Raw genomic sequence first — 12,431 nt, 5'->3', positions numbered from 1 at the left:
TTTTGATAGAGAACACAAGAATAAGAAATGCTTAATAGCTTCTCCATATTTAATTTTTACTAGATATATTTAGGAGGGCTATACTAGATACATTAAGGAATACAAAGAGTAAAAGATACAGGCAACTTTGGGTACTCAAAACATACCTATCTAAAAAGTCAGATCACACTGCAATTTGTGATTAAGTGCTAAATTTACAAAAGAGAGGAAAGTGTAGATATGCTGATTTCCTCATTTTACAAGCTGAAGTTCAGTATATACTGATTAAAGTTAAAGGTTCAGCAAGCAAGCCAGACCAAAGATTGAGGTCAGATTCATGAATGAATAAAATGATGATTTATACCATGTTAAGGGGGAAAAAAGTTATTTTTGCTTCCATTCATTTGTAAAGGAGCTGATCAGCAGAGTGACCTCCAAAGGATATACCTGAGATAAGGACACAAAGAGGAGATTACTCCTGCTCTTTGCTTTCTTTAAATCTCCTGGAGGTTTGTTCAAAGTTTGGTGGCCATGGTAGTCCAAGAGAGTGAAGTATCCACCAAGTTAAAGAAACAGAATTTTGGCTCATTATGTTTAGTTCCCTAGAAATGTCAGTATAACAAAAACAACTTAATTGTGCCAAATAAGACAATAACTCTGCTGCCTAACAAACCACATCATTCAGGCCTCCTCTTTGGGTTCTAGGCCTTAATTTCTTGCTCTCTCAGCTCCACTTGTACTACACATGGTAGGGGTTTTGCATATGTGTCTCTTATGAGCTGTGAGCAGGTCTGACCAAGGCTTACCTCAGTCATTGTCTCAGTTAAGATGCTTTCAGCAACAAATAAAGGTAAAAGATCAATTCAAAGTAGTGAAACAATAAAAAATATTCTGACTCAAATATTAGATAATTCACAACAGAGGCAGGTTCAGGTATCATTAGTGTAGAGGTTAAGGGATGTTATTAGGGACCCAAGTTCTTTTTGTCCTTTGCTGTAGAACCCTTGACATCTCATGGTTATAGACATCACATGTAATCAAAATTATATCTAACAGGAGAAAACAGATTGTTTCTTTCCTATCTATAGCTTTCAAAAGCCTCTCTGTTTTCAAAAAATTCTTTTCCCAACCCATCTCATACCTCTCCCCCACTAAAAAAGGAAAGGGGGTAAATAAAAGACTTCACATTCCTGGTAAACCAGAACTGAATCACACATACATCCTTAATCAACTGCTGGGAAGAACTAATGTAAGAGTATTCATGGATTGCCCCTTGAGTCATGTGATATAGATGATCAGATAATAAAAAGAATCCTGTCATCAAGGAAGAAAGGGAGAGTAAACAGCTATGGGTCAGCAATTATAGTACCTGACAAAAATCAATAAAATGAAGTTTAAATATATTATTTAAAGTTATTTAGTTATTCCTAGTTAGGATTAAGTAATGACCTTACGTGGTCCATCTGCCCTTTCTCCTGCCATATTTTCAGTGAATAAAAGACTTCATACCAGGGTAGACAAAAAAGAGAGAGAATATACCATTAGCACACTAAAAGTAGTCATCTGGAAATATAAATAGCAAAACTGAGAAATAAAATTATGTGCAAATAATGACTGCTGATGTAAAAAATCTAAGAGAATCTACAGGGAACTTAGAACAAATAGAGAAATTCAGCAAAGTGTTTAGATAAAAGAACAAGAAACAAAAATTAATGACAATGCTCTTTACTAGCTGCAACCAATTAGAAAATATAATTTTAAAATATTCACAATGTGCAAAACTTAGAAAATTATAAATCACAATTTAAAATTAAGATACAAATAAAAGATAGTCATGAATTGGAAAACTATCATGAAGATGGCAATCATTCCAATATTGATTAATAAATTCAGTGGCTGTACAAAAATCTCAACATGGAATTTGACAAATAAATGCTAAATTTATTTTAGAAACATCAATACAATCTTGAAGAAAAATGAAGGTAAACTTTTCCCACCAGATATCAAGGTGTAAAACAACAGTTTACAAGTAAAACAATGTGGAACTGGCATAAGGATAGAAAATTCTATAAATCAGAACATATAGAGAGCCCAGAAGCATACCCAGACTTAGATAGAGAGAGACTCACTAAGAGGCAGGGGAGATGGAAGTCAGTGGGAAGAGAGTAGCATGTGTAATATATGCAATAAATGTAGTAATTAGATTTTTATCACATAAGATACACAAAAATAAACTCTAGGTGTTTTAATGACCTACATGGGAATATTAGGGTATCTCTGTGACCTCTTAAAAAAAAAAAAGACATAAGAAAAAGTTAATGGTTGCAATAAAATTTAAAATTTATAAGCCAAGACACCATAAACAAAGTTAAAAGACAAACCATAGACTTAAGATATTTGAAACCCCACATGACCCAGGATTAGTATACAGAATGTATCAGGTTCATAATATACTTACTTTGTTGGATTGATATCATTTCTTTACTTGCTGGTCATAGCTTCTCCTCCTTTTCCTAGACACAGGAGACTATAAGCATCTCTTAGGCAAGAACTTAGCATTAGCTTTAGTACCTAAAAGAAAAGAAAAGGGGAATACTCACATCCATCATAGTTTGTTTCCTTTTAGTGGATTTTAAGAAGATCAGTTTTAAAATAGATATGGAAAATTTTTTAGTAGAGGCTGGGGTTGTGGCTCATAGGTAGAGCACTTGCCTAGCATGTGTGAGGCAGTGGGTTTGATTCTCAGCACCACATTAAAATAAAATAAAGATACTGTGTTTGCCTACAACTAAAGATATTAAGGAAAAAATATATATATATATGGGGCTGGTTGTAGCTCAGTGGTAGAATACTTGCCTCATATACATGAGGCACTGGGTTCATTCTTCAGCACCACATAATAAATAAACAAACAAATAAATAAATAAAGGTTATGTGTGTGTGTGTGCCAGGCACAGTGGTACATACCTATAATCACAGCTACTCAGGAGGTTAAGGCAAGAGGATCACAAGATCACAAGATTCCAAGTTCAAGGTCAGCCTCGACAACTTGGCACAACCTTGTCTCAAAAAGTAAAAAGAGTTTAGCTCAGTGCTAGCGTGTCCTGGATTCAATCACCAGGACTGCAAAACAATAAATGAATAAATAATATATAAATAACTGATTCCTTGGTCCTAAGTGTATCTCATTGACTAGAACCTGGTACACAAGGGTTAAAAAAAATGTTCTGATATTTTAAATGTGATTATACAATTATGAATAATCCCTAGTTGAGGGAAGAGGAATGAAAAACATCCTAGGAGACCAGGTGAGCTGTGTTTGTTGAGACTTAAAAAACATCAAAAAATGAAGAAAGGAACTAGTGATTAAGAAGTAATACACATTTGTAAACCTTAGGTGTAGGTACCACTTCTACCTCCAATGGGTAAAGACCCAAGAAATAGGTCCCTAATACCAATTAAAGACTTGTAAAGTTCTTCTTTGGGAGAAGGACAGCAGCAAAGGTGGGTAGACTTTCTACTTGCAGAAAACAGCATGATACTGGCCTACACACACATACAAAAAGTATTTTATTTTTGTGCTCCAGTTTTGTTTTATCATTCTCTGGCAAAGGCCGTGGTCTTCATACTACCAAGAGAAGAAAAATATAAAGAAGGAGTAACAGTTAAAACACATTTTTAAAAATATGGTATTTTTAACCATCTTAAAACAAGTCTGGTCCTAATGAGTTGGTTGTTAGGGTACTGAAGAAAGGCATGGGTGTGATAAGAGAACCATCACTGATAATCCTTTACATATTGTAAAGAATAGAAGAAAATAAAGTGACCAGAAAATAGAAATAGGACCAAAGGCAGAAAATGTAGGGAAGCAGATTTCGCTTCCAGACTTCTGATAATAAAAAACGGCCTAGGAGAATAGGCTACTTACTGACACATGCCTATAACCCAGCAGTTGGGGAGGCTGAGGTGAGGGTCACAAGTTTGAGGCGATTTAGCAACTTCACAAGACCTTGTCTCAAAAAGGGAAGGATGTAGCTCAGTGATAAAGTGCCCCTGGTCTAATCTCCAGTATCAAAAAGAAAATAGGCTACTTCTCTCCCTCCTTCCTCCCCTCTCCCCCCACCCCCCTTTTTTTTCTTAAGCTGAGTTCTTGCTATGTTGCCCAGGCCGGTCCTGAACTCCTGAATTCAAGGTGCTCTTCTTGCTTCAGCTTCTCCTGTAGCTGGGACTATAGGCATGTGTCACTGTGTCCAGGTAGAAAATATGCTTCATTAAGGAACACTTTGTCTTGGCAAGAATTTGTGCCATGGCTGGATCAGGGTTTTTAACATCTTGCGCTGGATAATTCTTATTTGTTTTGTTTGTTGTTTTGGGGGGTTGTCCTGTGTGTTCATGTTTGTTTAGCAGCATCCCAGGCTTCTACCACTAGAAATCAACCACAAATGTCTTCAGACATTGCCAAATGGCTGAATGGGGCAGAATCATCCCTGGTTGAAAACCTCTGGACTAGATAGTTGTCCTTTAGTGTTGCTGCAGAAGGATGACTTGGGGTGCTCCTTCTGTGCTGCTGTAGATAACTTCACATGTACAGGTATCACACCCGTGCATCACAGTTGTGTGTTGGCCTCTGCCACTCAGCAGAGAGTTCCCAGAAGACAGGAATTCGCTTACTTTGGTAGCCTCCAAGCTTTATACAGTGTCCAGAATACAATTAATGTTTCAGTAAATCTTTATAAACTTAATTGGTTTGTTTAAACTTATATTGATGATCTTTTTGAGTTTAGGAAATATAAGTTTTAGTACATAAAAGTCCCTTTGACCTTTTTTGTTAACATCTTGACTTTTGAAGTGACTATGAATGTTTTATACTATTCTACAATGGTATTCTTCAAATGGTAATTTTAATATTTACATTATGTGAGCTTTCTTCCCAAAATGGGTTTGGTTTCTGATTTAATGAGAGTCAGAAAATAAATGAAAACAGAATTAAGAGTTGATCTATTTGGCAATGAGAAATTTTAATCACTGTTCATAGCTCTTTGGATTCTTTAATAAAACTTTCATAGGCTTTTAAGTTTACATATAGTGTAACAAAATACATCTTGTATAATCAATCTGTAAGTTGTAAAGTACCTATAAACATAGAAACAGTCTTGAGCCAGATACAGTGGTATATGCCTATTGTACCAGCTATTTGGCAGGCTGAAGCAGGCAGATCACTTGAGCCTAGTACCAATAATGTTGTTACTATTGTCTTTCTAGTTTATTCTCTTTTTCTTCTTTATTGGGGAAATGGGTGGGTATTAGGGGTTTAACCTAGGGGTACTCTATCACTGAACTACATCCCAGCCCTTTATATATATATATATATATATATTTTTTTTTTTTTTTTTTTTTAATTTAAAACAGGGTCTCACTAAGTTGCTTGGGGCCTTGCTAATTTGCTGAGGCTGGTCTTGAACTTGTTTCCTCCTGCTTCAGCCTCCCAAATCAGTGGGATTGCAGGCATGCACCACCATGCCTGTATTCTTGTCAAATTATTGAGGAAGAAATTTTTTAATTTATAGGTGGCTTACAGTGAAATCTTACTTCAAAGGACACTTCTTTTGTTATCAAATAAAGACATAACTACAACCTGAAACCCTAGCCTGATCTAGACTGATCTTCCAAACTAGTGTTCCATAGACGATTGTTCTGGGATATAGATGTTGATAATTATAAGTCCAAAAAAAAAGGGTTTATGATAAATAAGTTGCATTGTATATCCCCTTCTTGGAAATGCACAATGTGCTTTAGCCAATTAAAGGCTTGTAAAATTGCTGCAGTAAATAAATCTGTTTCACCTTGTGTAACTCACCATTTCCAATACTTCATACCGCACAGCATGCTATTTTCCTGGCACATCTATTAATATCCTGCAGAACAATGTTCTTTAGAACACCAATTTGGGAAATGCTAGTAATTACTACTTCTAGTTAAATAAATAATCTTTTTTCTCAGACCATTTGTTTCTTACATAATTCTCTCTAACTAATAATATCATGTTGGATTTTCCCCAAATATGTGCCCAGCAGGCATAGTTCCTCCAAGGGAGGATACCCCTCAAGTACATTAACTTTCAGTTTATTTTCCAGACCTTTGCAGAACTTGCCCTTATTGCATACTTGCTTTTTTAGTCACAATATTTTAACAATATAAGACTGATTTTTCTTTTTCTCCATTGCACTTATCTGAAACAACTATTAATATGCTTCAAAAAGTACAATAAATGTGTTTATTCATGTGTGTGTGTGTTCTACTTCTAAATGCTTTGCCATATTTAGAGTTCCGAGATAAATATTAGCCTTTTGGCAAAGAAATGGAAATAATGTTACTAAACCTGTAACACTAAAACTTTTTAGTTATCAATAAAAAGTTTTTGTTATTCTATAAAGATATACAGTATTGTGTGTAGAAATATGATTTCTCTTTATTTCATTTTTCTTAGTTGATACACCAAAACCGACAAGCTATCTTGAACCAGTTTGCAGCAACTGCTCCTGTTGGCATCAACATGAGATCAGGCATGCAGCAACAAATCACACCTCAGGTAATGCAGTGAAGCCAGACGTTAGTAATATTTCTCTGGCCCAGGCAATATTGAAGCATCAACTTGAGTGTTTTCAAAATGGCTCATCTTTTAATGACATTTGTAGTAGTTTTCTTCTAGAATGAATTAGTAAACCACTTGTGGCACTTCCTGATATTTGATCCAAAGCCAAAGATTATGTGTTTTGTTGTGTTGTTATTATCATTGTTAGGGGATACTAGATGACCAGGGAGAAAACTTATTGCTGCACCAAGTGGCACTAGTAGTAAGAAGCCTCTAATATGAGACTGTGTAAATGGGACCTGAAACCTGATAAAAACCCACTCACATTTCTTAGCTGTCCTAACTGCCTTGTATGCTGTGTTCAGTCAGAACACCAGCATTTCTAGATTTTATTTATTTTAAAAATCCTCATATATAAACTCAGAGCCATTGGAATTTTAAACTTGGCCGGGCACAGTGGTGCACACCAGTAATCTCAGTGACTTGGGAGGCTGAGGCAGGAGGCTCTGAAGTTCAAAACCAGCTCCAGCAAAAGCAGCACTAAGCAACTCAGTGAGACTGTTTCTAAATAAAATACAAAATAGGACTGGGGATATGACTCAGTGGTCAAATACCCCTGAGTTCAATTCCTGATACCCACCCCCCAAAAAACCTGAATGGCCTTCTGAATGGTATCTAGTGTTCACTCCTATTGATTTCCATATGTATTTTAATATTTTTGCTCCAAATACTAACGTTTTTAAATGATGTTTTTTGTTCCTTTATAGCCACCTCTGAATGCACAAATGTTGGCTCAACGCCAGCGGGAGTTGTACAGTCAGCAGCACCGACAGAGGCAGCTCATACAGCAGCAGAGGGCCATGCTCATGAGGCAACAAAGCTTTGGGAACAACCTCCCTCCCTCATCTGGACTGCCAGTTCAAATGGGGAACCCCCGTCTTCCTCAGGGTGCTCCACAGCAATTCCCCTACCCACCAAACTATGGTACAAATCCAGGAACCCCACCTGCTTCTACCAGCCCGTTTTCTCAACTGGCAGCAAATCCTGATGCAGCCTTGGCCACCCGCAACAGCATGGTGAACAGAGGCATGGCAGGAAACATGGGAGGACAGTTTGGCACTGGAATCAATCCTCAGATGCAGCAGAATGTCTTCCAGTATCCAGGATCAGGTATGAGGAGCACAGCTGTATGTTGCTTTTCTAAGTAAGACGCCTCTGTTAGTACTCGGATGGGTGCAGGTCTTGCTCCATGTGCGTCTTCACTCACAGACCGTGAGGCAGTGTGCTGCAGAGAAAAGGTGCTGGCAGTGGAGTCAGGAGGTTCAGACTCTCACCACTAAATGGTTGAATGGTTTGAGCCTTCTCTCCCTTTGATCATCCTGAGATGATTAAATTAGAGGATTTGTAAGGGATTAGCTGACGATAAAGTTTTTGATATTTTGTGTACAAAGCACTTTCTCTTACTTTTTTTCTTTTTCTCATGAATTCCAGTGAAACCCTAATTGACAGTCCTCCCTAGACAGTGGGTTTTAGTACATTAATTCAAAATTTGCATAGTTTTTTATTGTGTGATTTTGTCTTTGATAGTTTAGGTAAGGATAATGGATCTCTACAGAGTATCTTAGATTTCTTATTGGTGTCATCGCCATTAGCTTCTTAGGTTTTAGCTTCCTCTCAGTGAACATTCTTGTTGCCAAAGTTTTGTTTTTTTTTAATCTCTTATTTGTGCTACCTTCTATTCTCTTTGTCCCAGGTGATGATATATTTTTTTCAATTTCTTTTCTATCATTTTAAGATCCTAGTAGGTAGTGGCAATGATACATATTTGATTGATCCACCATGTTTAGTCAAACTTGTATGCAAAATTAATGGCCAGTTCCTGAAAAAAATGAAAATAAACCCCCTGATTATATAAATGAAAAGGGAAATGAAATTTTTAAAGCAACTTAAAAACGAATTTCAATAAGAAAGCTGCTATTTGATTTGCCTGTGCAGCATGTTACCACCTATCATCAGTACTATCTGGTACCTAGATTTTTCTTCCAGACCAACTTTTTTGATTGACAAAAAATACTTTTCACAAAATATGAATTTTTCTTAGACAAAGTCAGCATTCATGCTACAAACAAAACCCAGATGTTGGTACAGTAAAGAAAGTAGTAGTTTTATCCATTTACAGGAAATGAAATGAAATGGCAGAGCTGTCAATTCTTCCATAAACTCCTTCAAAATAATACTAGAAAAAAAACCTTAGTTTTTCTGGAGAGAACAGTAACATTTAAAGATGTCGTGTTTTTAACTTCCACTTTAAATTATAAATTTGCTCCAACATGATCAGTGGTCTGGTTAGAGGGCTTTAAGACCACATTTTGATTTGGTACAAATTCAAGTTCTAGAAAATTTCTAACATTTTCACAAAAACTCTTTCTCCAAAAAAATATTTTTGAAATACTTAAGGTAATCTAGCTGCAAAGGCCCTTTGTAATTTTATGCTTTTACTGCCAATGAATTTGCCACACTGGAGTACTAAAATATATGTCCCAATGTGTTTCAGTGTTTGGTAAACTCAGATCCATGGGCCTAATCCAGCCCATGCATTTTTGTAAAGTTTCATTGGAACATAGCCATGGTCACATTCATACTAGTTTATCTACAGCTGGTTTCACACAGCAGACTCGAGTAGTTGTTACAGAAACCTTATGGCCTACAAAAACAAAAGTATTCACTGTCCAGCCCTTAGTAGTAAAAGTTTGCTGATCCCTGTGTTAATTGATGACTGGCATCTTTCAACTTTCTATAGGCCCAAATTAAATGAAGGGACATATAGATAAGACTAATGGCAAAGTAAGTTTTCTTATATTTCTGAAAATAAGACTTTTCTAGACTGTCTTTCCATGATGATGAATGTACAAGGACAGAATTATACACTTACAAATTGTTTTATATAAGGGTAATATTGGAAGTAAGCATGAGAGAATTTCTTTTTTAATGTTGTAATGCTTCGTGGCTTCCTTGCAGCTCATCCAGAGACCTCTCTTCTGTGGACTGCAGTGAACATGCTGCTCTATCTACTCCTCATCATTAATCCTGGGACTCTAGGGCCCCCTACATGCTAATGACTCCATTCTCTATGTCTAAATCAGATCTCAGCTCATGTGAGCAGGTGTCCACTGGACAGATATTCTTGTATTTTCCACCGGCATCCAAAACTTGTCCAAAGCCAAAATCATCAGTCCCATTTCTCCTTTACTCTATATCTCAATGTTCCAGCTATAATAAATTTCTCAGATTCTAAAAAAGAGCACATACCTTATTCTCTTTTACTTTGAGGCCTGTGTACTTCCTGTACCTTGCCTGAAATACCTTTCCCTTACCTGTCTCATTCCTTTTCTTCCCTCCTATACATCTCTTAGAAGTCTTTCCTTGATACTTTCAATCATAAAATGCTCACCATCCTGTATAATCACATGTTATCCTAGCTGTCTTTTCTTTTAAATAGCAAGTTCCTTCCATGAGCAAAGTGTGACTTTTATATCTTTGCTTCTCTAGTGCTTAGCACAGTGCTCTGGCAGTGAATATAGATGCTTAATGCAACTTTAAAGAAATGAGTGAATGGAAGTATGACTTCTAATTCTAGTTGCTGCTATCAAATGGTTGCAGTGTCATTTGATAGCATAGTCTAGACAAAAATAGAATTGTAGAATTTTTTAAGTAGTAGTAACTAGATTATCTGGTCCAATGACACCAAAGTTCAATGTAGTGGCAGAACTGGGACCAGAACTCTTAACTGTCTTCTAATTTATTTTCCACAGGCTATTTCTTTCTATTAAAACCATATCATCTCACAAAGGATTTTTAGGACAATGAAACTATTCTGTATGTTACTGCAATGGTGTGTAAGTCATTACACATTTATTCAAACCCATAGAATGTCTAAAACCAGGAGTGAACCTTAATATAAACTATGGGCTCTGGATGATAATTGGTGCATTAATTGTACATCACTTTTCATAAATTTTGACAAATGTCCCAATGGGAGAAATTATACATGTGATGGAGAAGGGGATACATGGAAAATCTCTGTATCTTCCACTCTATTGCTTTGAACTTAAAATTTATCTTTAAAGGTCTTTTAAGAAATAAAAGTGGGAATGGGCAAGTGCTGGGTAATGATATTGGCCAATTTATGTTGTTATATTGTGTGTATGTATGAATTCATGTAACAACAAATCCCATCAATATGTACAACTATAATGTACCAATAAAAAATGTGGAAAAATAATAAAATTAAATTAAAAACCAACACTAAAAACAAAAACAATGAAAATACAGGTCATGTAATAAGGAAGACTGTCCATCCTAACATGGACATTTAGATGAAATAAGGCCAGAAAGAAATATCAAAAAGCATCCTGGTATACTTGGAATCTCTTATTTATTGGTTAACTTTGATTCCACAGAATAATATCCAAAATACGATAAGTATTTTCTCCCCCACACATCCATTTTTTGTCAAAGAAATTATTTCATTATAAATAAGATTAAAAGCACATTAACTACAAAACAAGTAATTCTTAAAGGACCAGAACCACAATAGAAAATTTAAAACAGAATTAATGCAAGGGCAATCTCCATAGAAATGAAGATGATTTTAAAAACCAAAAACCCACCCTTGAGAGTCATTAGATGAAAGAAAATTTTCTTATATTCTAAGTCAAAATCATTTACAAGAGATTAAATTATATATGGAGAGAGCAGCAGGAAGAAAATACAAACACATAGCAGTATTTATATCATCTTTATCAAAAAAAAAAGGAGTTAAGCATTTAGTGAAGGGAAAAAACTATAGAAAATCTATGTGAATCACAACATTCACAGAATTTTTTAAAACTATAGCCTGTAAAACAATAAAAAATGAGTTAATACATCTCTGGCTAGATTAACCAAACAAAAAGAGAGAAAAGTCATCATATTAACAATGACAGAATGTACCAAAATATGTACAGGCATATAAGCTTATTCTTACAAAGACATTAAGGATGTAGAATCATGCTTGTGGTATAATGACAAGGGAAAGAATCAGGTCAAAATTATGCACAGTTTTCAGGAGATTCGAAGAAATTATGCTAAATTATCAGCAATCAAATTATGGCATTCTTTTTTCTGTGCCTTTATAGCTTTCTCTGACTTAAAAGTATTTAACTGAGCTTCATTTTGTTGGACGAAAAGGAGAAAGAGAATACAGAGTGCTAGCATAACAAAGCATGAAAAGAAACCCCTATTATATAAGAACTTCTACTTTTGACCAGAATGTACTAACAGAGACTAGATTTATTCTCCTCTTCAAAACCAACAAAACATGAGACAGAATAAATTAAACAGTTCTGGACATTGTCCGGATCAGGTAGCAGAGAGGAAGAATCCAACAGGAGCCAGGTGGTGTCCCTGGGTTGAGGCAGTAGGGCTGGGAGGCTGAGAAAGCCAAGGCAGTTGGAGGTCATAGGACACAATACCAGGGAGAATAGAGTCACACACAGAAGAAGGGTGATAAGCAGAGAGTCCCACTCAATGTTTTAGCTGAGAAATGTCAACATGCATGCGTGCATGCATATATGTACGCAAAGCAAACCAGAGAAAAACACCTGAAAAGATTAAAGGAAATCGTCTTCAAAATTTGCACAGGGCCAGCTCCTCTTCCTACCAGCCCATATTTTAAAAACTCAAAATTCATGGGGTATCAGAGGTGTTTGCCTTGGTAGTGGGGCAAAATGAGCCCTAACCTAAACCCTGCTCTTGTCTCACTAGGCACAAGATCCAAAAGAGTTATCCTGTTTCCATGTAGCCTAACCACAGCCCAGAT

The 12,431-nt window shown here is 36.0% G+C and overlaps 1 protein-coding gene across 6 annotated transcripts in view; it reads left to right on the top strand.

The window, feature by feature from the left end:
• The window catches only part of NCOA1 (nuclear receptor coactivator 1), a 240,545-nt gene that overhangs the window by 210,908 nt on the left and 17,206 nt on the right, over positions 1–12,431 (top strand). For all 6 annotated transcript variants that reach the window (XM_079109622.1, XM_079109619.1, XM_079109621.1 and 3 more), the window contains exons 16-17: positions 6,467–6,568; positions 7,339–7,741. In XM_079109622.1, coding sequence (XP_078965748.1) covers positions 6,467–6,568; positions 7,339–7,741 — 505 coding nt within the window. The remainder of the gene's footprint in view (positions 1–6,466; positions 6,569–7,338; positions 7,742–12,431) is intronic.

This window comes from Sciurus vulgaris (assembly GCF_902686455.1).
Source record: "Sciurus vulgaris genome assembly, chromosome: 14".
Lineage (NCBI taxonomy): Eukaryota > Metazoa > Chordata > Mammalia > Rodentia > Sciuridae > Sciurus > Sciurus vulgaris.
The sequence above is the reverse complement of the archived record's forward strand: the minus strand, read 5'-3'. Positions and strand labels throughout refer to the sequence as shown.